Raw genomic sequence first — 26,360 nt, forward strand, 5'->3', positions numbered from 1 at the left:
ATTGAAGGTTACTTCCTCCTGATTGGGCAAGGAACTGTCAGTAAGTCTAAGGAAAGAACCAACGGGAGGGATGGGGTGTGTCTTGCCCCACCCTACCTCCGAGCAGGTGAGGCTGATTACTCTCCCCTTCCCCCTACCTGCCCAACAGGTGAGTCAGGGTGCGCCATGGGAAAGGACAGACGCCTTCACTGGCCAGCCAACTCAGCGTCAGGCATGATGCTTCTTTGAGCTTATTCACCCTTGCCACAAAGTGGTAATAACATACTAATATAGCATTTCATAGGCTTTTTTCTGGGTTGGGATTTTTTTCTCCAAAGACGGTGTGCTTATGAGATTTAGAATGAGAGAGTCTGGATTTGACTTCTGCTCCTTAGTAGCTAGATGGTCTTAAGCAAGTTACTTCTCTTTCACCCTGTTTCTCCACATCTGTAAAATGGGTACATGAGCTGTCTCTCATGGGAGTGAAAGAAAGTTTGTGAAATCACTCGGACAACTGCTAAATCTTAGGATTAAATTAATTACATATATATTTAATTTTCATGACAATTCTGAAAATTTGTTAGGGCAACAAAATGACCATTTCAAAGATGAGGAAACTGCTTCAGAGAGATGACAAAACTAGAAAATGGCACATTCTAAACAACATTCTAAACAAGAACCCATTTCTCTTCTAATTTGAAGGCCCACCAAACCACACCTTCTCCTGGTGGAATGATAGCATAGCCATAAAATGTCAAAGCAGAGGGGAGGGGCTGAGAAAAAAGCAAAAGCAAATATTCTTGGGAGAGACAGAAGAGCAATGATTTGTGATGAAGAGAAAGAAGCGGTGGGTTTGGAAGAAGTCAGGCAGCAGATCTAAAAGAGATCCGTACTGGCATAAAGAAATGAAGCGGCAGGCCCCTCAGTGGTGGAAGAGTCTGGGTTAGTTATTGGAAAGAACTTCCCAATGGGTACATTGAGAAGACAAGGGTCTTTCCTTTCTGTGGTTGATAAAATGAATGCTTTGTTAACACAACTATTGAGCACCAACTGTGTGCTAGACACTGGGTTAGACTGTGGTGACATGGCAAATCAAAATGACCCCAACTCTCAAAGGACTTCCAGAGGGCCAAGTGTAAATAGGTCATGTTAACAACTCTGTGTGTGTCAGTGTTGGAGGGGTGATTGTTCAGGAAAGGGTCTCCCCTCAAAAAACCTCTACATGCCCAAAGCTAGCACACAGGATGGGCTGGATGAAGCTATCTTAGAGGCATCCTTGACCACTTTACCCACCAGAGAAAGGAGTCGTGGCAAACTAGTCCCACTTCTGAGGTTTGTGCCATCAAGAAGTCTTCCTGGAATGGGCCAAGGAGACATCAACATCCCCAGTTACCATCCCCAGCCAGTTACCATCCCCAGCCAGTTACCATCCACATGTCTGGGCCACTGCCCTGTCTGCTGTTTCCCTTACTCCCCTTTTTCCAGCTTACCTCAGCATCTTCCTGTCTACCTTCCCCCTGCCCCACCCACCTGCTTGCCACCCTGCCAAGCCATGCAGCAGCTGGCCCCCAGCTTGGAAGAAAAAGAGCTCCCAATCCTAGGCTGCTGCCCCCGACCAGGGTTTCACTTCCTTCCTCTCCCACCTGCCATCTTTCCCTGCCCACTTCCCACACCCCACACAAAGGCAACACACACACACACATGCACACTTCCCAGACCTAAGCCTGGCTTAACCCTTTCCTTTCTCTTGACTTCAGCATGTAGGCAGGGTAGGGTTCGTTGACTGCAGAGGGGTGGAGGAGCCTGAGAGGGGTGGAGAAGCAGAAATAAGGCTTCAGAATAAAGCCTGTGTGTGTCCCATGCAGAATTCTCCCTGCATGTCAGCCTGGAACATGCTGCAACAAGCTGGCCCCAAAGCTCAGGCTGGGACTAGGTGGAGGCATTACCACAAGCAGCAGGAAAGACTGAGCTAGCAGCTTTGACTCCCATATCCAGGGGGTTTCTGCGTGTTTATTAAGTACCTACTACTGGCTGTTTGGCACTGAGGATTCATCTGTGGGATACAGAAAAGAATCAGAAAATAATATTTACTACATTCAACTGTCTGTAAGGAGAATTTGATCTCACGGAACAAAGAGGTGCCTAGGCATAAGGAATGAGAGTCCCTGTGGTCAAGTCCCTTCTGGAACTTGAACCTGAAGGCAAGACCACAAGACCATCTAAGCCCTTAAAGGCATGGATTTCTCTGACAAATCTCCAGGAAAGGCTATTCTCCAGCCTCCCTTATATGAATACCCTTGTGTCCTTATTCCAACACTGGTAAATTCCTCCTAGTATCTAGCTTCTGTTCATATCCTTGCAATTTAAACTCATTTCTCTCTTCCAGGGCTCAGTGGAAGGAGAGTCCTTGAGCCACCAAGAACACATATGGTTAATTCAACTTGGAGATTTCTGTGACCTCAGAGTAAAGAAAGAAAGGGCATCAAGGGGCCCCTCCCAAGTTGCCCGAGACAGGAGTTACTGGCAAAGAGGGATACCATGAGGGGAGTTGGCGGGGGATCGGGAAATGCTTTCCTGGAGGAAGGTGACCATCTCACTTCCTCTCAACCCCCAGGAGGCCTCTGGGCCATATAAGGAGGTACAAGAATCTCTGTTTTCTGTTCACAATCAGCCCTTTCTCTGTGGGGCCCCTTTCCCAGACAGACACAGGCAAGACACTTAGATCTACACACCATGTTGCACACACACACAAGCTTCCATGCTCACCTCACAGGGACATATACTCCCGGGTACAGATTCAGACATGCGAACCCCAGCCACATCAGCGCTCTCAAGGATGGCCACCTTAACAGATGGAGACCAGGTGAACAGAGGGACACTAACCTTCAGGCTGATGACTGCCCCTTCCCACCACCCAGCAGCTCTTCCCAGCAGTGGAAAAGGAGCACGGAGAAGTAGAAGTCATTCCCAGTGGCAGACTGGAGTCCCAGGCAACTGGGCAGAGCCATCTGTAGACCTAGAGAGGGGGCCTCGACCCTGGATCTGGTCCTTCTGGGGCTGCGCCCCTCCACACAGGGCAAAGGGAACGAACTTACACAGAGTTCACGCTTCTCCCTTTAGAGACCATACTCCAGGTATTTGTCCAGCACTGACCCTGCTTCTGGGCCTGTGGGTCTCTTGCTTGGGCTCTTCCTTCTGTTCGGACAGCAGAACCATGCATGGTGTGTGCTTCCTAGGCCAAAGGGTGACAAAGGGGCAGCAATGCAAAGGGGTGCACACAGAGGGGACACGCAAGCTGTGTCACCTACACCCACGTGCTGGAGGCCCTTGATGGCGTGGCCGGAGCCAGGGGTGTGAAGGAGAGGGGAGATGGCCCAGGGGCCTGGGAGCCAAGAAGGAGTTTTCCATAGGCTGCCGTGTTCTGAGAAAGCGTCAGAGGTCTCAGTTACATCCCAGCTTTCAGGTCAGGGTGGAGGTATACTTGGCAAAGTGTACCTTTTTTTTTTTTAAACAAAAGAACACTTATTCTTCTCCTTATTACAAAACAATACCTGTTAAGTATTAAAAAAAAAAAAACAAGAAAAAGAATCAGCTATATTTCCATCATAGTAAAATAATCACTGTTCATATATGGTTCCTATTTCCAGCATTTTCTCTAAGCATTTTCACGTACCCATGTTTGTTTAATTTTAATTGGATTAGAGTTGATTTACAATGTTGTGTTTGTTTCAGCAAAGTGATTCAGTTATACATATACCTATATTCATTCTTCTCCAGATTCTTTTCCCATGTAAGTTATCACAGAATATTGAGCAGAGTTCCCTGTGCTATACAGTAGGTCCTTGCTGGTGTATCTTTGAAGAGTTCGCTTGCCTTGAACCTTATTTAGATCCGTGTGCGCTGCTGCCCCCTGTCTGCTGGCGTTGGGTGAGGGGACTTGCTCAGGGTGACCCCGTCAGGTTTGGGGAGAGGACACGGGCTACAGAAGAGCCTCCCAAATGCTTCTGGTTGGAGTGGCCCACGCCTCGCAGGGAGGGGGAGTAGGGCCGGATGGTGCAAGGCCCCAGAGGTGAGGGCGGGGTGCTCCTGCCATTTTTGCTGCCCTTTGTCCTTGAGGCTCCTCGAGGCCAGAGGCTGCCCACAGCCTGGTCCAGTGGGTGTGTGCCCAGCGCCAGGAGAGGGCTCTTTAATTACAGAGGTAGCTCCAGCCACACTTCTCGGCAAGGCGCGTGGGCGGGGATGGAATGTCAAGGGAAAACACGGAGACAAGAAAACAGAGATAGGATGGCCCAGAAATAGAAAAGGCAGGGCGAGATACCAGGGGCCCGCGGTGGTGAACGGAGAGACTAGAGGAAGTCAGGGCCTCTCCAGAGAATGTCTTTCTTCTCCCTCCATCCCTTGCTCAGTCGTGTCTGACTCTCAGACAGAGAAGGGACTGTAGCCCTCAGGCTCCTCTGTCCATGGGATTCTCCAAGCAAGAATACTGGAGTGGATTATCATTTCCTTCTCCAGGGGATCTTGCCCATCCAGGAATCGAACCCAGTTTCCTGCACTGCAGGCAGCTTCTTTACCGTCTGAGCTACAAGAGAAGCCCTTACCTACCCTTAGCCTCCCAAGGTACCACTTCAGGTCTTCAGGAGCCCAACAAGGTGGGCCTCAAGCATCAGGATTCTATTCTGGAGCTGTCTCCCTGGGTCTCTGAGCAACCCCCTCCTTGTCCTGAGTGGGTTGGGGGAAGGGAGGAGGCGAGGCCTTGCCACTTGAGTCACCCTACTTCCTGCTCCTGGCCTGGGTGACTCCATGCACAGGCTGACACAGCTGGGGCCCCACCCGCCCTGCCAGCCTGCCTGCCCCTCCCTCGCTCAAGAAACCAGGAGGGATGCCTGCCCTGACAGGTGCCCTTCCCACGCAGAGGCCACCCCTCCCTTGCCTACACGCGTGCATGTGTGTGAACACACACACACACACACACACACACAGAGAACAGGAGTTTCTCCCCGACCTGTTGAGAGTCCTGGGGGAGAAGGAGGACTTAAGGCAAACCTTGGGATTAGAGAGACACGCTGGGAGAGAGGTGGGGCGGCCCAGGGCTGGCCGGCCCTCCTCAGGGGTCTAAATCAGTAACCTCTAAACCCTCTAAGCAGGTGACACCACAACCCACAGCCACCGATTACGCAGATTATGCAAAGAAACCCTTCCCCCACCTCCTCCGGCCCTCTGGCCTTCCCAGTCTCCCAGCCCTGGACTCCACCTCGTTGGGAACTAGAGCCAAGGTTTGGAGGCCCCCTAGCCTGGTACATTAATGCCAGCTGCCCTAGTCCCATCCGGCAGCCACCAGGGAATTTGAGAGTTGAGATCCTTGAATATTTCATCAGCACTTCAGCCTCCAGTTGAAGAAGCATCCAACTTACAGCTCATGTATAATTTATGACTCCGGCACAGAACCTGGAAGTAGTGAGGGGGGAGGGCAGGGAGAGTAGGGGAGGGTGAACCCTGGACCCAGCCGTTGATGAGGGTGCCTGAGAAGCCAGCTCCACCCAAAGTATGTTTTGGGGGCAGGAGAAGAGCACCAAGGCCAGGGACATTTCCATTTTTGAGGATTTCAAGGTATTACCCAAAAAATGGGTTATCAAAATAATTATGTCTAAAAAAAAATTGGAAAGTGTTAGTCGCTCAGTTGTGTCAGATTCTGCGGACTCCATGGACTGTAGCTTGCCAGGCTCTTCTGTTCATGGAATTCTCCAGACAACAATACTGGAGTGGGTATCCATTCCCTTCTCCAGGGGATCTTCCCGACCAAGGGATCAAACCCAGGTCTACCTGCACTGTAGGCAGATTCTTTACCATCTGAGGCCCCAGGGAAACTCAGAAGATTAAAGTTATGTGATAAGCATTTCCTGACTTGATTTCTGTCTCTGTGTACACAACCTCATTTGGAGATAACAAAAAATTTTAATGAGATGTCCTTCATGGCTGTGAAGCCTCCAAAAAGCCCCCTGCCCCCCACATCCACCTGGGGCCAGGGAAGGAGACTAGACCCCCCTCAGCTAGATTGACTGAGTCTCACTTCTTCCCTGGTGGCTCAGATAGTAAAGCATCTGCCTGCAGGAGACCTGGGTTCGATCCCTGGGTTGGGAAGATCCCCTGGCGAAGGAAATGGCAACCCACTCCAGAACTCTTGCCTGGGAAATCCCATGGATGGAGGACCCTGGTAGGCTACAATCCATGGGGTTGCAAAGAGTTGGATACAACTGAGTGACTTCACTTTCATAGCCTTTTCCTACAGGAAAGCCACCAGGATTTAGTCAAATGCTCAAAACAAAAGGAAGGAATTTCGAATGGTCACCACTTATCTTGCTCCAGGACTATAACGTAGCACTCTTGTTAAAGGAGGGCTGAAAAAATGACTCAAAACAGATGTCAAGTTCTGGCCTCTTCTTTACCAAAGGCCCTACCACAGTGACTTCTTCTGCGGATACAGAGGATCAGGTATACATGGCAGGAAGGGGTAAGCAAGCTATGTCCTCCTCTTACCTCAGTTTCTCCACCTGAGTCATGGGCATGAGTGGTGCTCCCACCCCAAAGGCTGTTTGGGGGTCAAATGAGATGCTATCCGGGTACCCTGGTGCCAGCTGGGACCCAAGCAGGTAGTGATTATGGGGTGATGTGTCCACAGTTTATATTCCTAATCCCCAAGCCATCTTGGAGTTTGAGCATGCAGTCCTGGGAGCCCAATCTACTCTCCCTGGGCCTCAGTTTCCTCCATCCAGGAAATAGGGGCCATCTGCTGGAGCCATGAAGGCCCCTGAGTGGGGAAGCTGCGTGGGGCTTGGACCTGTCATTCTTTGTCCCCAGGGGAACCCTACTCTCCCAGAGAAAGGGAACACTAGGGTGAAACTTTAAGAGCTATTTCTCAAATCTAAGCAGGGAATTTTTTCCATTGGAATTTATAAGAACTTGGGGGGATCCCATGGGACTCCCCCACCCCATCCCCACTGACCCTGGCCATCATTTCTCCAGATTCAAAAAGAGGCTAGTCTAAATGACCCGGAGCTTCCCTGGATAGCGCTAGTGGTAAAGAATCCACCTGCAGGTTTGATCCCTGGGTCAGGAAGGTCTCCTGGAGGAGGAAATGGCAACCCACTCCAATATTCTTGATTGGAAAATCCCAGAGATAGAGCAGCATAGGCTGCAGTCCAGGGGGTTGTAGAGTTGGACTTGACTGAGGGACTGAGCATACACACACTCTAAGTGATCCCAGTGAGTCTGTGTGATGATCCCAGGCCCACTAACATTTGGTCCAATCTAGGGAGCTGACCTTGGGAGGTGGGACCCAGCTATGGAATCAGGCCCAAGAGTGAGGCTGGATGGTCTACTTCCTCCCCTTCCTCTCTTCCTCCCTACCCCTCTCTCCTTCCTCTCTCCCTTCTGGAACTCTCTGCCTCCCTCAGCTGACAGCCTAAAGGGATAGAGAGACCAGAGGGTTCCTTCTCTAGCTCCCTTCTCTGAGCAACATGGATTTAGGGAGAAAAGTTTCAAACCCAGCTCAGTCACCCCCCTCTCCCAGGGGAATTTTGGGCAGGTTGCTTCTCACTCTTTGGCCTCGCCTGTAGCAGAAGGGAATTGATATCTATGTTGCAAGACTTTTTTTTTTTTGGTATGTTCTGCATCTTCATTGCTGTGCCGGCTTTCTCTAGTTGCAATGCGCTACTCTTCACTGCAGTGCTCGGCCTTCTCACTGTGTTGGCTTCCCTCGTTTTGGAGCACCAGCTCTAGGGCACAGGCTCAGTAGTTTTGGCACAGAGACTTGGTTGTTCTGTGGCACGTAAGATCTTCCGACCAGGAATTGAACCTGTGACTCGCAGCTAGATTCTTTACCACTGAGCTGCCTGGGAAGCCCCTGCAAGACTGTTCTGAGGCAGTAAAGAACCTGCCAAGAGCCAGGCACACAGTAGGTATTTGACACATTGCAGCAGTGATTCTCTCTTCAGGATGGGGGCTTTCTGGGTCCAGGACACCTCTGTGGCATCTGAGTCTGGCCCTATTGTGTAAGGTCGTCATCCCCACTGGCCTTTTGGCCGAGTCTCTAACCTTATAGCCATTATGTTACACTTGGTAGGATGGCTGAGGTGCCCGGCTGGGGAGTTGGGGGCCAGGTAAGGAGAGGGCCCAGGGAGATAGAGATGTGGAGGAGGCGAGGGCGAGGGCGTCTGGGCTGGGTGGGGTTGGAAGAATGAACTGCAGGGCCCCAGAGGGCCCACGCTGGGACTCACTGGAACTCGGTCTCACCGGTTTGGGAAGCTGGCTGGGCAATAGGGAGACGCTGGCATCAGAGAGAGGTGGGAGGGGCTGGTGGCTGCCTGGGATGGAGAAGCTGAGTAAGGCCCCCTGGAAGGGCAGGGGCTGGGCTAACGCAGGGATGGGGGTGAGTGCTTCGAGAGGCGCGGCTTTCTGCTATCAGGGGACACACACACACACAACCCCTCATCCTCAGAGGCCACCCTTCGATGCACACGGACACACACATCCACACACTTTTTAAACTGCATTGCCCCCTCCCCCCTCCCAGTTCCCCTGATCCTCTCACCCTGCTCTATTTTTCCATCTCATTTCTCTTAGCCAGATAACTCATTTGTATAACATTTATTGTTTATTGCCTGTCTCCCCGCAAGGATGCAAGCTTCAGGAAGGCAGGGTGCTTGGCTGGCTTTGCCCACTATTATATACGCTTAGCACCTACGGGGAATCCAGCATACAGTAGGTGCTCAACAAATACGTGATGAGGGGATGAACAAACCCTCTCGAACCACGGTCGCGAATGCTCGCACCTTCGGGGACGCATGCGCAAACCCCTTCAGTTGGCCCCCACTCCCAGCCCCGCGCCTGCCCTCAAGCTGCCACGGATACTCTCAGACACTTGCATACAGGCACACGCTCACACTAACACAACACACAAGGACACAGAGCTTCTCACTGTAGCCACACAGGCGCTTTCAGACTCACACCCAGCCCTCCGGATTCCAGAGCTAGTAGTCACTGCAGGCACGCTCCAGCTCGTCCCAGCTCCCCACCCTCCGCTGGGCCAGCCCCTCCCAGAAACAGGGGGCGGGGTCTCGGTGGAAGCTGACAACACAGCAGCTTGAGAGGGTGGGGTGGGGCGGGGCCGCCCTGGCACCCGGAGCTCTCTGGAGACGCTGCCACTGCAGACTCACCTATGGGAGGGAAAAGTGAGATCACCGGCGCCCCCAGTTTTGACCTCGCCCAAGCTCCAGACTCAGACTCTGGCCTTCCTACCCTCATCTTCACCAAAGGCCCAGGGAAGGGCATGCGGTGGGGCAGGGAATCCTCCTGGGTACCGAGATGGGCAGGAGCCCCGGCCAGGTCACCTGGCACATCTGGGCAGGGGTGTGGAGGCCGAGAACCGGGCTTACCAGCTTCAGCTCCACCCTCCAGTAGGAGGAGGAGCTCCACCGCCCTGCCGCTGGGAGACATGTGGGCAGTGGGGCCCAGTGTCACCTAGCTGGCCCCAGTCTAGGGTCCCTCCCCAGGGAGACCCCCTTTTGCCCCCATGTCCCTGCTCTGGAACATGGAAACATGGATGGGTGGAGACACTGGTGAAGCATAGTGCTGGGTGGGAGGCACCTCCAGATTCTCTGCCCACCCCCTACCGCCCATCCCCCACCCCCAGTCAATGCAAGATTGGGCAACACGGGCTGGCAGTCCCACTGCCCCACGAAGTCTCATGTTATCAAGCCATGCTCCTAGGGCTCCTCTGGCCACTGAGGGCAAGTTCCCTTCGGTGTGAGCAGAGAGGGCAGGACAGGGCATGCTTGCTCTAGCTCTAAGGAATTTGGGTCAGTAAAAGCTTGGAAAGTAAAAACCGGAAGTAAATGTCCTTGGCCCCTTCCCCATACTCCCTGAGGGAAGTGATGAACTAGGAAAATACTAGACATCCCACCTCAGGTATCTGAAACCGGCATCTTCCCGGGACTCACGGAGAACTTCATCCTTACGCCCCCTAGCGGCAGATTGCAGTCGCAGGCTGATGCTCCTGGCAGTCACAAACACCCTGGGTCCATAGAGGCCAAATTATGGCCCCTCACCTGTCTCCATATTTATTGATGAGGTGAGATGGGTGCAGAGCGGGGAGGAAGGACCTGCAGCGTTACCACTCCGCCCAGGGAAATTTGGACCCTAATTCTGTGATTCATTCAACAAGAAATGTTTATTGAGCACCCACTGCCAGTGTGCCAGGAACCAACCACGGGACTCCTGGTCCAGTGCTCTTCATGATGCCAGTTGCCTCTCTGCTGTGTGTGCAGTTCAGGCTGAGACCCAACTCAGGAGAGCTGGAATCTTCTCCAGGAGACTGTCCCCACTGGGTGGGGAGGACACTGGGAGGAGGGCAGGCCTTCAGCAGCTGCAGTACCACCATCCTGTGGTCCAGAGACCCAGAGAGGAGGCAGGAGGGGTCTGGGGAGCAGTGCTCACAGGTGGGACAGGATGGGGCCTGGTCAGCTCTGTCCATTTTCCATGTTTAATAAATAGTTCTTGTTGGACCCAGGCTTCCCAAGCTCTTGAGGGGTGCAGGGGGGCGTCTTCTCATGGTAATTCAGGTTCTGGCTCTGAAAAATGAAAGGAGAGGGCATTGGGGTTAGCCTTCCCATTGTCAACAGGCATCTGGGTGCTGTCCTGGGGACAGGTGGTGCGGGCAGGAGCGAGGGTCCTCAGGAACAGGTTCCTGCTTCAGGAAGGATGCTCCCCCACCCCTTGACCAGGTGGGACAGGGGTTGCTAACAGGCCGGAAGTCCCCAAAGAAGGAGTGCCAGCACCCTCTGCAGTCCAGTCCTCAGAGCCTTCTGTCCTTCACCTCCAGCCCAGGCTGTACCACCCATCCACCAGGACTAGTCACTGACCAGCCTCAGCCTCGTCGCCCTTGGCATCTGGCTCCTGCCACCAGTCAGCATAGATGCTCTCCTCATAGTCGCCCTCTCCTTCAAACTCGGCATCAGATGGGGGCTTCTCAGGCTCCATGGGTGGTTCTGTCTCCTCCAGCTCCATCTAGAGCAGCCCAGGATGGGTAGAGAAACCAGGTCACAACAGGCACAAACCCAGATCGGCTCCCTTCCTGGCCAAGGGACTCTCCCATCCCGTCTCAGTCCCAACCCCATCCCCCGCTTCCCAGCCTCATTCAAGATCTCACACAGGAATGACTTAAGGGTTTCTCCCAAAGTCCTGATCCCAAGCTGCCCCCTCCCTGAACTGATGCATATGGGCTCCACCGGCAGAGCTTCAGGGTTGGTGGAAGCATCTCCCTCTCTCCTCTTTTATGCATAAATACCTGGGCAATACTGCTCGTCTGTGAATACTGTCTGCTCAGGCTGTTTTGCAGCCAGGAATGCCTTTACTCCCCTGTGCTCTTGTTTATCCCTCCAACACCAGGCATCAGCTCCAGGATGTGGCCCTTGATGCTGATGCTGGGTCAGGAGTGCCCTGAGCATCCAGGGCCCCAAGCTGACCTCTCTCATTGCACTACACTACCTGTGAGCTGCTTAGGTGAGGGGCTGTGCCTTTCAGCCCCAGTCACAAAGTCTGGCAAACAGCAGACAATAAATAACAGTAATCAAAATAGCTACCACCCCCTGAGCATCTACCATGTGCCAGCTGTACACTAAGTGCTTTATATCCTGGATCTCATTTAATTCTCACCACAGCAGTGTGAGATGGGCATTATTCTCCCCATTCAATGGATGAAGCAATGGAAGTTTGAGGGTTACTTAAGCCTGGCCTGGAGGCTGCCCAACTGGGATGTGGTGGAGCCAAGTCTGGTGAGCACCAAAGCCTGGGGACTCACAGTGCAGACCCAGCCCCCTGTTTGATGAGGGGTGGGGGGCATGGGTACGTGAACAGTGGAGAGGATAGATGAATAAGTACTGGGCGGCAACGCCTCAGAATTCAGACTCTCAAACCCTCCTTTAGAATCAATGTGATAACACACTGGGGGTCTTTCCTTCCTGGTGTACTGTGCTCATTCATTCATTCAATGGTTCGTTCAGATTCAGTTTCTGAGAGCCAGCCATGTGCCAGGTGCTGTGGGAGGACTGGGAATAAGTTAGTCAAGGCTATGGTTTTTCCAGTGGTCATGTATGGACATGAGAGTTGGGACTATAAGGAAAGCTGAGTGCAGAAGAAGTGATGCTTTTGAACTGTGGTGCTGGAGAAGACTCTTGAGAGTCCCTTGGACTGCAAGGAGATCCAACTAGTCCATCCTAAAGGAAATCCATCCTGGGTGTTCATTGGAAGGACCGACGTTGAAGCTGAAACTCCAATATTTTGGCCACCTGATGCAAAGAGCTAACTCATTTGAAAAGACCCTGATGTTGGGAAAGATTGAAGGCAGGAGGAGAAGGGGAAGACAGAGGATGAGATGGTTAAATGGCATCACTGACTCAATGGACATGAGTTTGGGTAAACTCTGGGAGCTGGTGATGGACAGGAAGGCCTGGCATGCTGCGGTTCATGGGATTGCAAAGAGTCGGACACGACTGAGCGACTGAACTGAACTGAACTGAACTGTCCTGGAGCACAGTTCTCTAGGAGACTGGCTGGAGAAAGGCGCGAAGTGAGACGGATGAGGGCTGCAAATAACTCTGGTCCAGGGAGGCATAGAGGGTCATAATGGGCATGGCAGAGCCAGGACATGTAGCGAGGGCTTCCTGGAGGAGGCACCACCAGACCTGGGTCCAGGAGAAGCGAGATTCAGATGTGTAGAGAAGTGGGGCATGGGAACATGGAGCAGGGAGAGGGGGCAGGTGCAAAGAAGGCACAGGTAAAATGCCCCTGCCTCACAACAGCTGACTGCCAGGAGCTGTGTCTGAGCTCTGGCACAGCGGCCCACCAGGCCCGTAGGGCAAAGGCCCCCTTACCTCATCATCTGACTGCAGGTACATGTGTGCGAAGTCTAGCAGCTCTCGAAGCTCAGCTGTCTGGTTGTGGTAGAGTCTGGCCTCCTGGGAGGAGGGAAGAAAAACAGGTGAGCCAGGCCTCCTGCTGCCAGATAGTGGAGGAGCCAGAGCTCCTAGACTCTGAGTCCTCTGGTCCTTTTCCACTCCAGGAGCAGGAAACGGGTGTCAGTTTACATGCTGATCAAAAAACTGCAGTTGCTTGATGCTGGGTTAAGAAGGATTCTGAGGGCTCAGTGAGAAAAAGCGCCTCAATCGATTAGCAATGTCTGCCACTGACAAGGAAACTGAGAGGTTTTCTTGCCAGTCATGCCCAGACTCCCAAGGGGTTTCCTCAAGTGGTTCAGGTTAGGAGGTCCCTGGGGAAGAAGGGTAAAGGCAAGCAGTGGGGGTGGGAGGATGGGTAGGGAACAGGCAGGGACACACAGATACTTTTTACCTCCCACATCCCAGGAGCTGTGCTGAAGAGGTAAGCTGGACTACCCCCATTTTGCAGGTGAGGCAACCGATTCAGAAAAGGTCAGTAATGGAGGACTTCCTTGGTGGTCCAGTGGCTAAGATTCCATGCTTCCCATACAGGGGCCCGGGGTTTGATCCCTGGTCAGGGAACTAGATCCCACATGCTGCAACCAAGAGTTCATATGCCACACCTAAAGATCCCGCATTCCACAACCAAGACTTGGTGCAGCCAAATAGGTAAATAATAAAGAAAGATCAGGAGTGTTCTCAGGACCACACAGCTGGTGGGTCTGAACCTAAGACTCCAACCATAACCCAAATTCTTTCTTTTTATTTTTCATCCTGCCATTGGAGGAAGCCAGGAATTCTTAAAAATCAAATCACAAGTTCTGAGAACGCCTTGGTGATGCCCACCTCCCGGGGCTGGAAGTCCTCCTCCTCCAGGCCCCAGCGGGCCCTGTGGAAGCGGTAATACACCAGGTTCTGCTGCATGACATTGTCTTCCGGGTCGAAGAGCATGTAGCTGGCGGCGCTGCGGGTGGCCTGGCGCACGTCGTTCACTGCAGGCAGAACAAGAGTGAGGAGTGGCCCCTGGCACGTCCCCCTCCTTCAGGGATAACCCTCACCTAACCCATCCCCAGCTCCCAATTTAGTCCAGTGCCCCTGGATCCCCAGCTGCCTCCCAGAATATCCTACTCAATAACAACATAAGCTAGAGTGTATTGAGCAGTTACCTGTTACCCTGTGTAACTCACTTAAGCCTCACTGTTACTGTCATCCCCAAATTACAGACAAGAAATCCAAGGCACAGAGAAGTTAGGTAAACTGGTCAAGTTCACACAGCTGGAGAATGAAGGCACTGGGGAATCAGAGGCTGTTGTCCCAGCCTTCAGTCTCTTTGCCAACTGGACCCCAAAGGGTCTCCTGGCCCCTTGTTCTTTAGCTCTTCCTCTCCAACTCCAGCCTGTCTGAATTCTGTCATCTCTGATTTGCAGACACCCTGGAGACTGACCTTCTTAGCCCCAGCTGATGCCAAAATCTCCCTCAAGTGAGGAGAGCCTTAAAGCCTAGTGCTACTTTTTATTAGCCAGGTGACTGACTCATGGCCCCTTGCCCTCTATGAGCCTTGGCTTCCTCATCTGAAAAATGGGTCCAGTAACAGCTACTGGTGGTTTGTGAGAGGATCCAGTGAGATAAACAGATGTGGCAGGGCTCTGTAAACTGTCGAGTACTGTGCAGTTGTTGACTATCTAGTCCTTCACCTAAGAGGCCCTCGGATTCTCCCCAGAGGCTGCTCTCAGCTTCTCACCTGCCCCCACCACCCTCCCATCACCAGGGATCCTCAGTTCTGACTCAGTTTCGCTCCTAGTGCAGTGCTTCCCCTCGCCCCAAGCCCACGAGGAGGCTCACACTTGTAGTAGGCAAACTGCAGGTAGTGATACATGGTGGCCACGAACTTCTCCACGAAGTAGCCGCCCACATTGGGGGTCAAGTTGGCTTCACAGTCCACCTTGCACTGCAGGGATTCTGCAAAGAGATCTTGCGGGGGAGGGGGAAGGCAGCAGTGAGGAGTTGGTGTGCTGAACAGCTCCAGCCTGCAGACGGGGATGACAGAGATGACCTCTAACCCCGGCTCTATCCACTGATGTCACAAGACAGTAAAGTGACAAGAGATGCTGAGAAAGACTACTTGGACTGGGCTGACTTACCACCCCCACAGCTGACCTGCCACCTTAAAGCCACAGGAAACCAGGGCTCTCTGGAAGAATGGGAGGTGAGGTATGGAGGTGGGACTAAAGCCCAAATATAGATGCTCAGGACAGTCCTTTCTGCCCCTGCAGATGGACTCCGCCTTTAGGGATCCCCAGACCAGCTGTATTTCTGGCCCCAAACTGCTTTCTGCACACACCTGCTGGGCTGATTCCCACCTCAGCACCTTTGCACCTACATCACCCTCTGAAGGTCCATGGACTCAGCCTCCCCAGATCCTTTTGGGAAGTCACTCCTTGATACACCCATGCCTGGCACCTTGGACACTGTCCGCTGTGTCTCCTGCACCCAGGGTGGCAGGTGTTCTGTTAGCCTCTGTCAGCCAACTGAAGGCTCTGAGGTCCGGATAACAACTCATGCCTGTTTGCCTCCCAAGCGCTTAAGAAACTGCTAGTCACTCAGTTGTGTCTGACTTTTTGTAACCCCATGGACTGAAACTCTCCAGGCTCCTCTGTCCATGGAATTCTCCAGGCAATACTGGGGTGGGTTGCCAGTTTCTCCTGCAGATCTTCCCAACCCAGGGATCGAACCTAGGTCTCCTGCTTTGCAGGCAGATTATTTACCGTCTGAGCCGCTAGGGAAGAAGCCCTAAGCACTTAGGAGGCCTCTAGAAATGCGTGTGGAATGAATATTTGTGTCAAGGGGCCTTAGGAGTTCTGGGCCCTGTGGGTGTGAGGGATGCCCACTGGGGTCTGGGTGGAATGTACCTGCTATGGCTGGGTAGAAGTCCTTGAAATCCACCTGCTCGTGGGCCCCCTCGCAGCCAGCCAGACACCGGGCAAAGACAGCCAGGTACTCAGCCAGGGCCCGCTCCATGTCCTCGGTGCTCCCGCGGAAATCTCCGCTGTTGTAGAGCTTCACAGCCCGGAGGAACACCGCCTGGAGGGAGGGGACGCGCAGGAGGGTCAAGGGGATTCGAACACCTCCCCCTCCTCCACGGGCGCTATGCCGGGACGCAACTCGGAACTCATGGAGTTACGTCGGGGCGGGTCCTACCCCCGCCATCCCACCTCGTATGGCTGGGCCTCCAAGTCTGTGAGAGGCTCGTCGGCGGCGTCCAGTAGTCCGCGATAGTAGCTGAGATACTTGGCGGTGAGCTCATGCTTCGGGTTCCTCTGGAGGAAGGTATAGGCCGCGGCCACCGCCTTCTCCAGCCGGTTAGCCTGCAGGGTGGGGACGGAGCGGGTCAGCAGAGCCGGAGACCGCCACCCGGAGCGCGCGCAAGGGATCTGCGGTCGGGCTGCTGAGTGACAGCCGCGCTCCTCGCGACCCGACCGGGCGGCCGGCGCGCACCTTGAACTGAGCATAGTGCAGGTACTGGTAGGGCAGGCGGCTCTGGAAGTCGCGCAGCAGCTGGCGCGGCGGGTAGGGCACCTGGAATGCGGGCAGCGAACGCTTGCAGCGCCGTAGGCAGGCGGCGCGCTCCAGGACGTGGCCGAAGAGCCGCAGCTCGCGGGCCCACTCGTCGCCGCCGTCGGGCCCGGGGAGCGCGGGGCCCGGGGGTGCGGCGGCGGGCGGCGCGGGGCCGCTGCAGTTGGCGTGGCAGAAGGCCTCGCTGTCCCGCAGCAGCCGGTGCAGCCGCAGCGCCGCCTCGAGGTAGCGCGCGCTCTCGCGCCAGCTCTCGCCCTCGTACTGCTCCAGCGCGTGCCCGTAGGCCGCGGCCAAGGGCATCAGGTCCTCCGGCGGGAAGCCCCGAAAGCTGTACTTCTCGTACTGCGCCCCGGCGCTGCCCAGCAGCAGCCACAGCAGCCCCCACGCCGTCCGAGCCATGCCCGCTCCGCGCCGGCCGGCTCTCCCCGCCGCGAGCAGGCGTCCGGGTCCCGCTGGCTGGCAGGCGGGCGGGCTCTGGGGCCGGGGCCTGGCCGGCGCGCCCGCTGGGTCTTAGCGCCGGGCACTGGGGGCGGTGGGGGGGGCGGATGCGAGGCGGGGTGTGGCTTGAGTCAGATCCCCCAAGGGGCCGAGGGATCTCCACTCTTTTCATAGAGCCGACACTATCCTGAGTCCCTGACCTCCTGCCCTTGGGGGTCCTCCCCTCGGCAGATGGTGTGAGTGTGGGGAACGCTTCCGGCCGGGATGGGGAGCCCAGAAAGCCCCTTCCAGGCAAAGGCGTTCCCCTCGTCCCCGCCTTAAGATAGAGAAATTGGAGGAAGTGTTACCTCCCTCTGGTTTGCCCAAGCCCTGACACCTGCTCTTCCATCCGTCACAGCGGTCCTTCTGCTCACTCCCTACCCCCAGCCCCCAAGAGGTGACCCCAAGGGTACCCTCCAGCCTGCGACAGGGAAGCACATCCCTGGTTTTACCCTGCACACCCCCCACTCTCACCACCTCCTATTCGATCCCCATTCCCACGTCAGAAAGTCCTCTCTGGCAGTCCAGCTTTTGCAGGACAAAGAAGCTCGTTCCGGGAGCGGCTGTCCCTGGGACAGAAGGGTGGGAGGGAGCATCGAGATCGCCTCCCCGCCCCCGACTCTGGAGCTTCACCAGTCACCTGGAGAGGCCTAAATTGGGGGTTGCCTCCCAAACAAGCAAGGGATGCCTCAGCCCGGCTTTAGGACCCGGGGGGCTCCAGAAAAAAAAAAGACTAGGAACTTTTTTATTTTTTTCTGTCGGCTCCGCTGTCTCAACTTTCCAGAACTTCCCTACCCCTCAAGGCCCCAGGTCTCTGGGCCCCCAGGGTCGGGGTGGGCGCAAATCTGGAGGGCTTAGCGGTGCTTTCCTCCGACTCCAGCAGCCTGGCCCTCCTCCTGTCCCACCCCTCTTGCCCCCGCCCCGCCAGCTCAACCTCCCCAGCCCCCATTCCACGTGGACCAGCCAGGGCGGGGGTGGGGATGGAGCACAGGAAGAGGGGGAGCCTGCTCTGGGAGAAGAGGGGAAGGAGTCTGGCAGCCGCCGCACTCTCTCTCGCCCTCACTGCCGGCCGTCCCAGCTCCAGGCACCATGCTCCGCGCGGGCCCCCCCAGCCACACCCTCCTCCGGCTCCCCCTGCTGCAGTTGCTGCTGCTGCTGCTGGTGCAGGCCGTGGGGAGGGGGCTGGGCCGCGCCAGCCCGGCCGGCGGCCCCCTGGAAGATGTGGTCATCGAGAGGTACCACATCCCCAGGGTCTGTCCCCGGGAAGTGCAGATGGGGGATTTTGTGCGCTACCATTACAACGGTACTTTCGAGGACGGCAAGAAATTTGACTCGAGGTAATGGCTTGGGTGCCCCCAGACTCACCATTTCTCTTCCCCGAGCTTGGGGCCAGGCTCTCTCAGTCTTAGGGTTCCCTTGTTGTCGCCTTTAAGCTGTGTCTGCATGCGCCTCCTCACACCGCGATCCCCCAGCCGCAAACAGCACCCTGAGTGGGACAACTAGACATCTCCCCGGACATCTCTGCCCTCAGTTTCAAACTTTCGCCTCTCAAAAGACCTCATTTGCTTTCACACAAGCCTCCTCTGTCCTCCAAAGTGCTTGAGAATCGAGAGGAACTCGGCGTTTTATTTATAGCCAAGGAGGGGGTGTTCTGGTTCATAGAGGTGGGGGAAGGGCATGGTCCCTGCTGCGTGCGAATCGTCCAGGGATCTCAGCACAGGACCCTCGACCTTTCCATCCACGTTGACTCCCTTTGTGGTTCCAGCCCCAGGTTTCAGTGCCTTTGTGTTTAGAGAAGGAGTAAGCGGAGGTTTGGGGGGAAAGGGGTGGGGGTTTTCAGCAGCCAGTGGGGTAAAGCAGGTGGCTCTTCTAAGACAGCAGGATGGATCAGGGAGTGCAGGGCACAGATTGGTGTAGGGACCTGTCTACGTGTCACAGTCACACATGCCACCCTGGGCTCCTCCGAGGGTTTTCCTGCCTCCTTCTCCATCTTGGCTCCACCAGGTCAGTGCTGCAGCCCATCTTTGGGATTTGAGAGACTGGCTTCTGGTCTGGCCCAAGCTTCTGGTCTGCTCTAGCAAGTTCATTTTTCTTAGTGGGGCAGGGCTATACGCCAGGTCAGCCTCAGTTAAAATTAGGGTCCTGGTGGTCACACACACAAGCCCCCACACCACACCCCAAGAAGTCAGTCCCTCTTAGAGATGTCACCAAAACACACACTTCAGCCTGCAGAAATTAGTGGCCATGGGAACTTGCCTCGTGGTCCAGTGGCTAAGACTCCATGCTCCCAATGCTGGGGGCCCAGGTTCTGTCCCTGGTCAGGGAATTAGATCCCACCCACGGCAACTGAGTGTTTGCATGCCACAGCCTGCATGCTGCACCCAGTGTAGCCAAATTATAATTAATTAGTTAATTTTTTAAAGAAGGGCCATAGCTTTGGAGCCAGGCAGAACACGAACTCCTGAGACCAAGACCTTGGGTTCAAACCCAGACTGTAATCATGGACAAGGAGTTTTGCCTCTTTAAGCTTTACTTCCTTCATCTGAAAAATGGAGATCAAAAAGCATTCTGAAAAAATGAGTCCCTACTTCCTAAGGCTGCTGTTAGGACTCAAGATGATAAAGTGAACTTCACACAGAACTTGATGGTTTGCAAGCAGCTTCAGCACACCTTAGCCTTGACTCTGGGGAGAACTCTGGTTTAACTGGTAGAAACTTCTTGCCATGCTTGAGCTCTAATAAGGGCTCTGTGAAGTGAGCAGGCCAGACATGCAACCATCTCAGTGGGCAAAATGTGGCCTGGGGAGTAGCCAGGAGTACAGTTCTGAGCCCGTGGCCACAGAGTGGAAGTGGGGTTGGGAGTTGGCGAATGACCTCCCTGCTGGGGACTCTGCTGGGCCCAGTTCACGAAGTGCTGAGTTTGGAAGACTTTCACCACTCATGACTCCTTCCATCAAAATGCCAATCTCTCATCCTTCCTTAATTTTGGAAAACTTGTAAGTTAAAACTGTAACCAAAAACAAAAGCTATGGCAGTTTTAGAATAGGCCTTTTCAAAATTGAAAACCTATTCCTATCCTTGGCCAGCTCTGCTTTCCCTTCCTTTCCTCCGTGAATTGATGGTTTGGTGGCCCACATGTGGGCTGTGGAGTTCAACAGACCACACATTATCTGTGTGACCTTGGGCAAGTCACTTGGTCTCTCAAGTCTCAGTTTTTCTCCTAGGAAAGATAAAATCAATAAAGCCCATTTTGGAAATTCCCCACTGCCATGGCCAGGGTTCAGTCCCTTGTTGGGGAACTAAGAACCCACAAAGCATGTGGTGCTGCCAAAAATAATAATAATGCCCACTTCTTAGGGGACAGGATTATATAACATAATGAATGCAGAATGCCAAGCATTTTGAGACTTTCCTGGCTGTCCTGTGGTTAAGACTGCAAGCTCCCAATGCAGGGGGGCAAGGGTTTGATCCCTGGCATGGGAACTATGATCCCCCCATGTCCCCATGCCCCATGTTGCAACCACCACCAACAACAAGCAAAAAAGCCAAGCTTTAGCATTTCTTCCTGCTGGATAACTGGTCTTCCCAACCCCAATCCCCTGCTCCGCCGCCCTCCGATCCCCGTGTCTGTACTTCCCACTCTGGCCTCCTCTGGGACCTCCTTTTGTCACAGCCCACCCTGTTGAGGTGAGAGTTGCGGCCCACCTCAGGGGAGGCTTGAAGAGGAGACAAGGAGCCGGTGGATCGACATGTGTGTGTAGGGAGGGGGATTGTGTGTGTGTGTGTCTCCCGGGCACGTATGTGATCATGAGCAGAGGTCACTGCATCGCATCTGTCCCCTCCCTCCCCAGCTATGACCGCCACACCTTGGTGGCCATCGTGGTAGGCGTGGGGCGCCTCATCACTGGCATGGACCGAGGCCTCATGGGCATGTGTGTCAATGAACGACGACGCCTCATTGTGCCTCCGCACCTAGGCTATGGCAGCATCGGCGTGGGTGAGGAGGGCTGGGGCCCGGGCCTGGGGATGGAGGAGATTGGGAGGCAGAAGCAGGGACCCCAGGGCCAGAAAACGGAAGCTCAGAGAGGGAGAGTGACTTCCAAGGTCACACTGCATGCGCAGACTGAATAGCAACAAGCCTGGGACTCACATTTGGGTCTCCTGCCCCTGGGGTGGGAGGAAGGACAGCGACAGGCCCGGGTAAGATCCTCGCTTGACTCAGGAGAAGGGGACCTCGGGTTGGGGAGGGCAAGGCCAAGCTGGATGCTGAGACCTCCATTCCACCCCCTACTCTGGGGCTGCTTCGCCCTCACAGCGGGGCTCATCCCCCCCGATGCCACCCTCTACTTTGACGTGGTCCTGCTGGATGTATGGAACAAGGAGGACACCGTGCAGGTGAGCACCTTGCTGCGCCCACCCCACTGCCCTCGGATGGTCCAGGACAGTGACTTTGTGCGCTACCACTACAACGGCACGCTGCTGGATGGCACTGCCTTCGACACCAGGTGAGGGCTGGAAGAATCCCTGGGATCCAGGGGACTGTGACATGCAGTGGGGAGTTGGGGGCCATCCTGCCTCTCCCACCAACAGCAGCCTCACCTCTACCTCCTTCTCCGCAGCTACAGTAAGGGTGGGACTTATGACACCTACGTGGGCTCTGGCTGGCTGATCAAGGGCATGGACCAGGGTCTGCTGGGCATGTGTCCTGGAGAGAGAAGGAAGATCGTCATCCCTCCATTCCTGGCCTATGGCGAGAAAGGCTATGGTGAGGACAGGCAGGGACTCTGGGATTCTCCAAAAGTGGGCTGCCATGTACAGTTGTCCAGGTTGAATACTGCACAAGGACACCCAGCCAAAGAGGCAAAATGGGATGAAATCTAGCCCTGGGTGATCGCCTCATTAAGAAGGGGTGCATCAGAATTCCCTGGTGGTCCAGTGGCTCTTTCACTACTGGGGCCCGAGTTCAATCCCTGATGGAGGAACTAAGATCTCGCAAGCCATGGAGCATAACCCCCAAAAAAAGAGAAGTACTTTATTCTTTTAAATTTTTATTTATTTATTTATGGCTGTGCTGGGTCTTTCTTGCTGTTCACAGTCTTTCTCTAGTTGCCTCAGGTGGGCTCAGTAGTTGTGGAGCATGGACTTAGTTGCCTCACAGCACATGCAATCTTCCCGGACCAAGGAGCAAACCTATGTCCCCTGCATTGGTGGCCGGATTCTTAACCACTGGACCACCAGGGAAGTCCCCATATTCTGCTTTATTCTGCTTTACTCAAAGGCTCATATGGGCTGGTGGTGGTCTTGGGGAAAACCCAGCTCCAGCCTCACAGGGGAAGAAGCAGGGCTCCGGCCTCACAAGGGAAGCAGCACTGGAAGCAGCAGAGAGGGCTCTGGAAAGTGGGGTTGGCACCTTTTTTGGGTGGTGCTCACATAGGACTTCCTGAGTCGAGAAGCCCCGTTCTGTTCTCCACGTGTATGGTTCAAGCCTATCCCTTCCCCAGGGACTGTGATCCCCTCACAGGCCTCGCTGGTCTTCCACGTCCTACTGATTGACGTCCACAACCCAAAGGACACCGTCCAGCTGGAGACACTTGAGCTGCCGCCTGGCTGCGTCCGGAGAGCCGTGGCTGGGGACTTCATGCGTTACCACTACAACGGGTCCCTAATGGATGGCACTCTCTTTGACTCCAGGTCCGGGGAGGGCAGGAGGTCCTGAGGAGGATGGTGGGGGCTGAGGTGGTCAGAGCTGCCTGGCAGGGCAGGGCCCCTGTGACCCCCTTGCTGGCCCCCAACCCCGCCTTGTATTGCAGCTACTCCCGGAACCACACCTACAATACCTATGTGGGGCAGGGCTACATCATCCCTGGGATGGACCAAGGCCTTCAAGGCTCGTGCATGGGGGAGCGCCGGAGGATCACCATCCCCCCCCACCTTGCCTACGGGGAGAACGGGACTGGTAGGCTTGCTCCCAGTTCCCCAAGCCAACACCTCAGCTCCTCCTGACCTAGCCCTAATGGGGTGGGGGGATTTCCAGCCACTGCTCTGCCCCTGTCATCACAAAAACTGGTTCCCCACCCAACTCTTGCTGCAAGGACTTTATCCTTTCCTCCAGGGGCAGTCCCCTGCTTCTCCCCTTCCACACTGGAAAAGGGCAGCCCACTTGTGAGCTTGGGGAGGGAGGGTGGTACAGCCCCAGGAAGCAAACAGACCTGGATCTGAGTCCCAGCTTTGCTGGAAACCTTAGTGTGCTCACCTGTAAAATGGAACTAATCACATTGATCAGCAAAGTCAGTCACTGGGAGGTTGCAAGATATACCTGTAAAGGGCTTTCTAATTGGCATGTCCCTCCCCTCTCCTGCCCTGCGTCCTCACCCCTACAGTGTATATGATAAGAGTTGACCATGTGGACAAATATCCCATCCCATCCTTGCTTAGAATCCCAGGACGGGGAAGTCTAGGGGCCTCCGTGGAAACCTGGAGCAGCCCCTCCGTGACCCCAACTGATCCACGCCTCCATTCTGGCCCCAGGAGACAAGATCCCTGGCTCTGCTGTGCTGATCTTTGACGTCCACGTGATCGACTTCCACAATCCTGCGGATCCAGTGGAAATCAAGACACTGTCTCGGCCCCTGGAGACCTGCAACGAGACGGCCAAGCTCGGGGACTTTGTTCACTACCACTACAACTGCTCTCTGCTGGATGGCACCAGGCTCTTCTCCTCGTGGGTCCAGGGCAGGGCCAGGGCTGGGCAGGTGGGTGGGCATGGGCCAGGCATGGGGGGGTCCTCCTAGGAGCACCCCCTAAGTTCCCACTGAAGCTGAAATTCTTACCTCCAGAGGCAAAGGGAGGGTGAAGTAGGTAGTAGGGGGAGCGGCTGGTCCCACTCTGTGGAGGGCAGCCGGAGCAGGTGCCACACTGCAGGACAGGGTCCGGCCGAGAAGGGGACCGTGCTTACCTCTGCTCACTGGGCCCCGGCACCCTGCCCTGTGGGGCAGCCCCAGGAATGACTCAGGAGCCGGGGACCAGGGCGACTGCTGACCCGGGAATCTGCTCTCCCCACTAGCCATGACTACGGGGCCCCTCAGGAGGCGACTCTGGGGGCCCACAAAGTGATTGAAGGCCTGGACACGGGCCTGCAGGGCATGTGCGTGGGAGAGAGGCGGCAGCTCGTGGTCCCCACACCTGGCACACGGAGAGAGCGGAGGTGAGGGGTCAAGACTGGCCTGATCTCTCCTCCCCTCTGCCCCTGCCCGCCTGGGGCCTTGCTGGCTGGTGGGAGGGGTGAGGGGAGCCTTCTGGGTCGTTCTGTAGGGTGGTTCTGTAAACGTGCCCTGCCCTACTCTCCAGCAACCCCAGTGGGCAGCTGAGGCCTGAGGGCCAGGTGTGCACTGGGCAGGCTGTCAAGTGGGGCCTGGACCCTCCCCTTCTCTGCTCCCCATTCCTGCAGCCCGGGGGGTCCCTGGCAGTGCTGTGCTGCTGTTTGAGGTGGAGCTAGTGTCTCGGGAGGATGGGCTGCCCACGGGCTACCTGTTTGTGTGGCACGAAGACCCTCCTGCCCACCTGTTTGAACACATGGACCTTAACAAGGATGGCGAGGTCCCCGTGGAGGAGGTGGGTAACGAGTTCTCGCCTTCTCATAACTGTCCACACAGTCACCCAGCAGAAACCCCCAGCATGGTGGCGTCTAATGAGAACAGGGCATGTGCCTACTGCATCCCTGGCCCTCTACAGCTCACTGTGCCTCAAGCCCTTGTCCCCGCCTTTTCCTCTGGCTACCTGACCCCGAGCACGCCCTCTGCCCCTCACCTCCCCCCCCCCCCAGGACACAGCACCAGCTCCTCTCCCTCCTCCTGGGAGCCCATCCCAAGGCCAGCCCAGCTGCTCAGGCAAGACGCTGTCTCCCCTTCCCCTTGGCTCTCCCCTCTCCGCAGTTCTCCACCTTCATCAAGGCTCAAGTCAGTGAGGGCAAAGGCCGCCTCCTGCCTGGCCAGGATCCTGAGAAAACCATAGGAGACATGTTCCAGAATCAGGATCGCAACCAGGATGGCAAGATCACCGCCGAGGAGCTCAAGCTGAAGTCAGACGAAGACCAGGACCGGGTCCATGAGGAACTCTGAAGGGCAGAGGCTTGGGCCTGGATGCAAAGGCTCACATCGAAGGGGACAGTGGGCAGTGGGGCTGGCTTCCCAACAGCCACCCTCCCCTCTGCCGGGATGAGGTCTGGAAGCATCTAGAGAGTGGTCGGAGGGGACAGCTCTGGTCTTCCCACTGCCTGAGAGTAAAATCCACAGTACAGACCTCTATTCGGTTTTTCTCTGCCAACCCCAATCCCCTTCCTTAAAAGGAATTACAAAGCCACCGGGGGGATGGTAGACTGTGGGGGTTGGCCGCCCCTCACTCAGACCTCCCCTCCACGTCACCACTGAGCAAGACCAAACTCATTCATTTCCCCCAACTTGCCCTTTACCTGTATTTACCCTCGCCATCTTCAACCCCCGCCTGCAGCCCGCATTCCTCGTCCTGGCATCTCCCCAAGAACATGAACCCCCAGCTTTCCACCCTCAGCTCTGGCTGGTTCCTAGGGAAAGGGGGCGGTTCCAGGGGGGCAGCCCTACCTCACCTTCACCTGTCCCATCCCCCTTCAGTGTGGTGGTGGCCAAAGTGCTCCCAGGGTGCTATACATCAGAGCTGGGCTTTGTGTCACCTTTCATCCCTAAAGAAGGCTGCCTTCTGCCGGGACCAAGGACCAAGCGAAAAATGAAGGGTGGAGATGAGGAAACCTACTTGGATGGATCTGAGCGCTATGGAACCCTTGGTTTAGGGCTGAAAGTTGAAGGAGGGGCTCACTGGGGACTGAGGGGTGACAGGGGGGTGAGCAAAGCTCTGCACACTCCAAAGACTAAACTGGTTTCAGACCCCCCCTCCTCCTTTGTGCCAAATAAAACACTAAACCAGAGGCCTTGGCATGTGGTCTTTCTGGGGGAGGGGCCCTTCGACCCATGTGTCCAGAGGAAGGGGAGCTGAGCAGGCTGCCTCCATGGCCCTTCAGTTCAAGATGCTGTCCCCGGGTCTGTGCCTCCTGCCTCTCTCAGGTTCAGCTGGGACCCTCATCATGAGGGTAAGTGTCCACAGAGGGGAGGAGCCTGTGGGCCAGGATCCTGGTCTCACTGCCCCAGCTCAATGAAAAACAAGGTCCCTGAAGTCAAACACGATGTACAAAGCTCAGCGATTTAAACAAACCACAGTTTGGATTCTCCTTTCACAAAAATCAGTTCTCATACAATATTCCCACCTCTCCCTCCTCCTGGCTGCCAGCTGTTCCCACCTGCCTGATGCCTCTTCC

General features: G+C 55.3%; 2 protein-coding genes across 3 annotated transcripts; one reads left to right on the plus strand and one right to left on the minus strand.

The window, feature by feature from the left end:
* Positions 1 to 10,185: 10,185 nt before the first annotated feature.
* On the minus strand, positions 10,186 to 17,046 carry P3H4 (prolyl 3-hydroxylase family member 4 (inactive)). 2 transcript variants are annotated; one of them, XM_070389829.1, is made up of 8 exons: positions 16,545 to 17,046; positions 16,181 to 16,333; positions 15,878 to 16,049; positions 14,811 to 14,939; positions 13,815 to 13,960; positions 12,906 to 12,989; positions 10,896 to 11,040; positions 10,186 to 10,604 (listed from the first exon to the last, which is right to left on the minus strand). In XM_070389829.1, the coding sequence occupies exons 1-8, from the start codon at positions 16,938 to 16,940 to the stop codon at positions 10,582 to 10,584; spliced, it is 1,248 nt and encodes a 415-aa protein (XP_070245930.1). In that variant the 5' UTR covers positions 16,941 to 17,046; the 3' UTR covers positions 10,186 to 10,581. The 2 variants fall into 2 exon arrangements, with proteins under 2 accessions (XP_070245930.1, XP_005899302.2); XM_005899240.3 differs by having other exon boundaries at positions 16,464 to 17,044.
* A 964-nt stretch (positions 17,047 to 18,010) lies between these two features.
* On the plus strand, positions 18,011 to 25,974 carry FKBP10 (FKBP prolyl isomerase 10). Its single transcript, XM_005899239.3, is given in 11 exon segments — positions 18,011 to 18,355; positions 20,869 to 21,014; positions 21,333 to 21,522; positions 21,637 to 21,782; positions 22,519 to 22,708; positions 22,828 to 22,973; positions 23,546 to 23,738; positions 24,081 to 24,191; positions 24,193 to 24,221; positions 24,465 to 24,628; positions 24,949 to 25,974. Coding segments are annotated over 11 exon segments (1,749 nt in total). The 5' UTR covers positions 18,011 to 18,107; the 3' UTR covers positions 25,135 to 25,974.
* The last annotated feature ends 386 nt before the right edge of the window (positions 25,975 to 26,360 follow it).

Source organism: Bos mutus, chromosome 19 (genome assembly GCF_027580195.1).
Source record: "Bos mutus isolate GX-2022 chromosome 19, NWIPB_WYAK_1.1, whole genome shotgun sequence".
In the NCBI taxonomy this organism is placed as follows: domain Eukaryota; kingdom Metazoa; phylum Chordata; class Mammalia; order Artiodactyla; family Bovidae; genus Bos; species Bos mutus.

Bases quoted from the DNA above. Each gene is read 5' to 3' on its own strand.
- P3H4 (XM_005899240.3), bottom strand. From the start codon at position 16,940: ATGGCTCGGACGGCGTGGGGGCTGCTGTGGCTGCTGCTGGGCAGCGCC. The intron at 14,940-15,877 runs GTACATTCCACC...CTCCCCCGCAAG, and splicing joins CTTCTACCCAGCCATAGCAG to ATCTCTTTGCAGAATCCCTG. The intron at 13,961-14,810 runs GTGAGCCTCCTC...TTCTGCCTGCAG, and splicing joins GCAGTTTGCCTACTACAAGT to TGAACGACGTGCGCCAGGCC.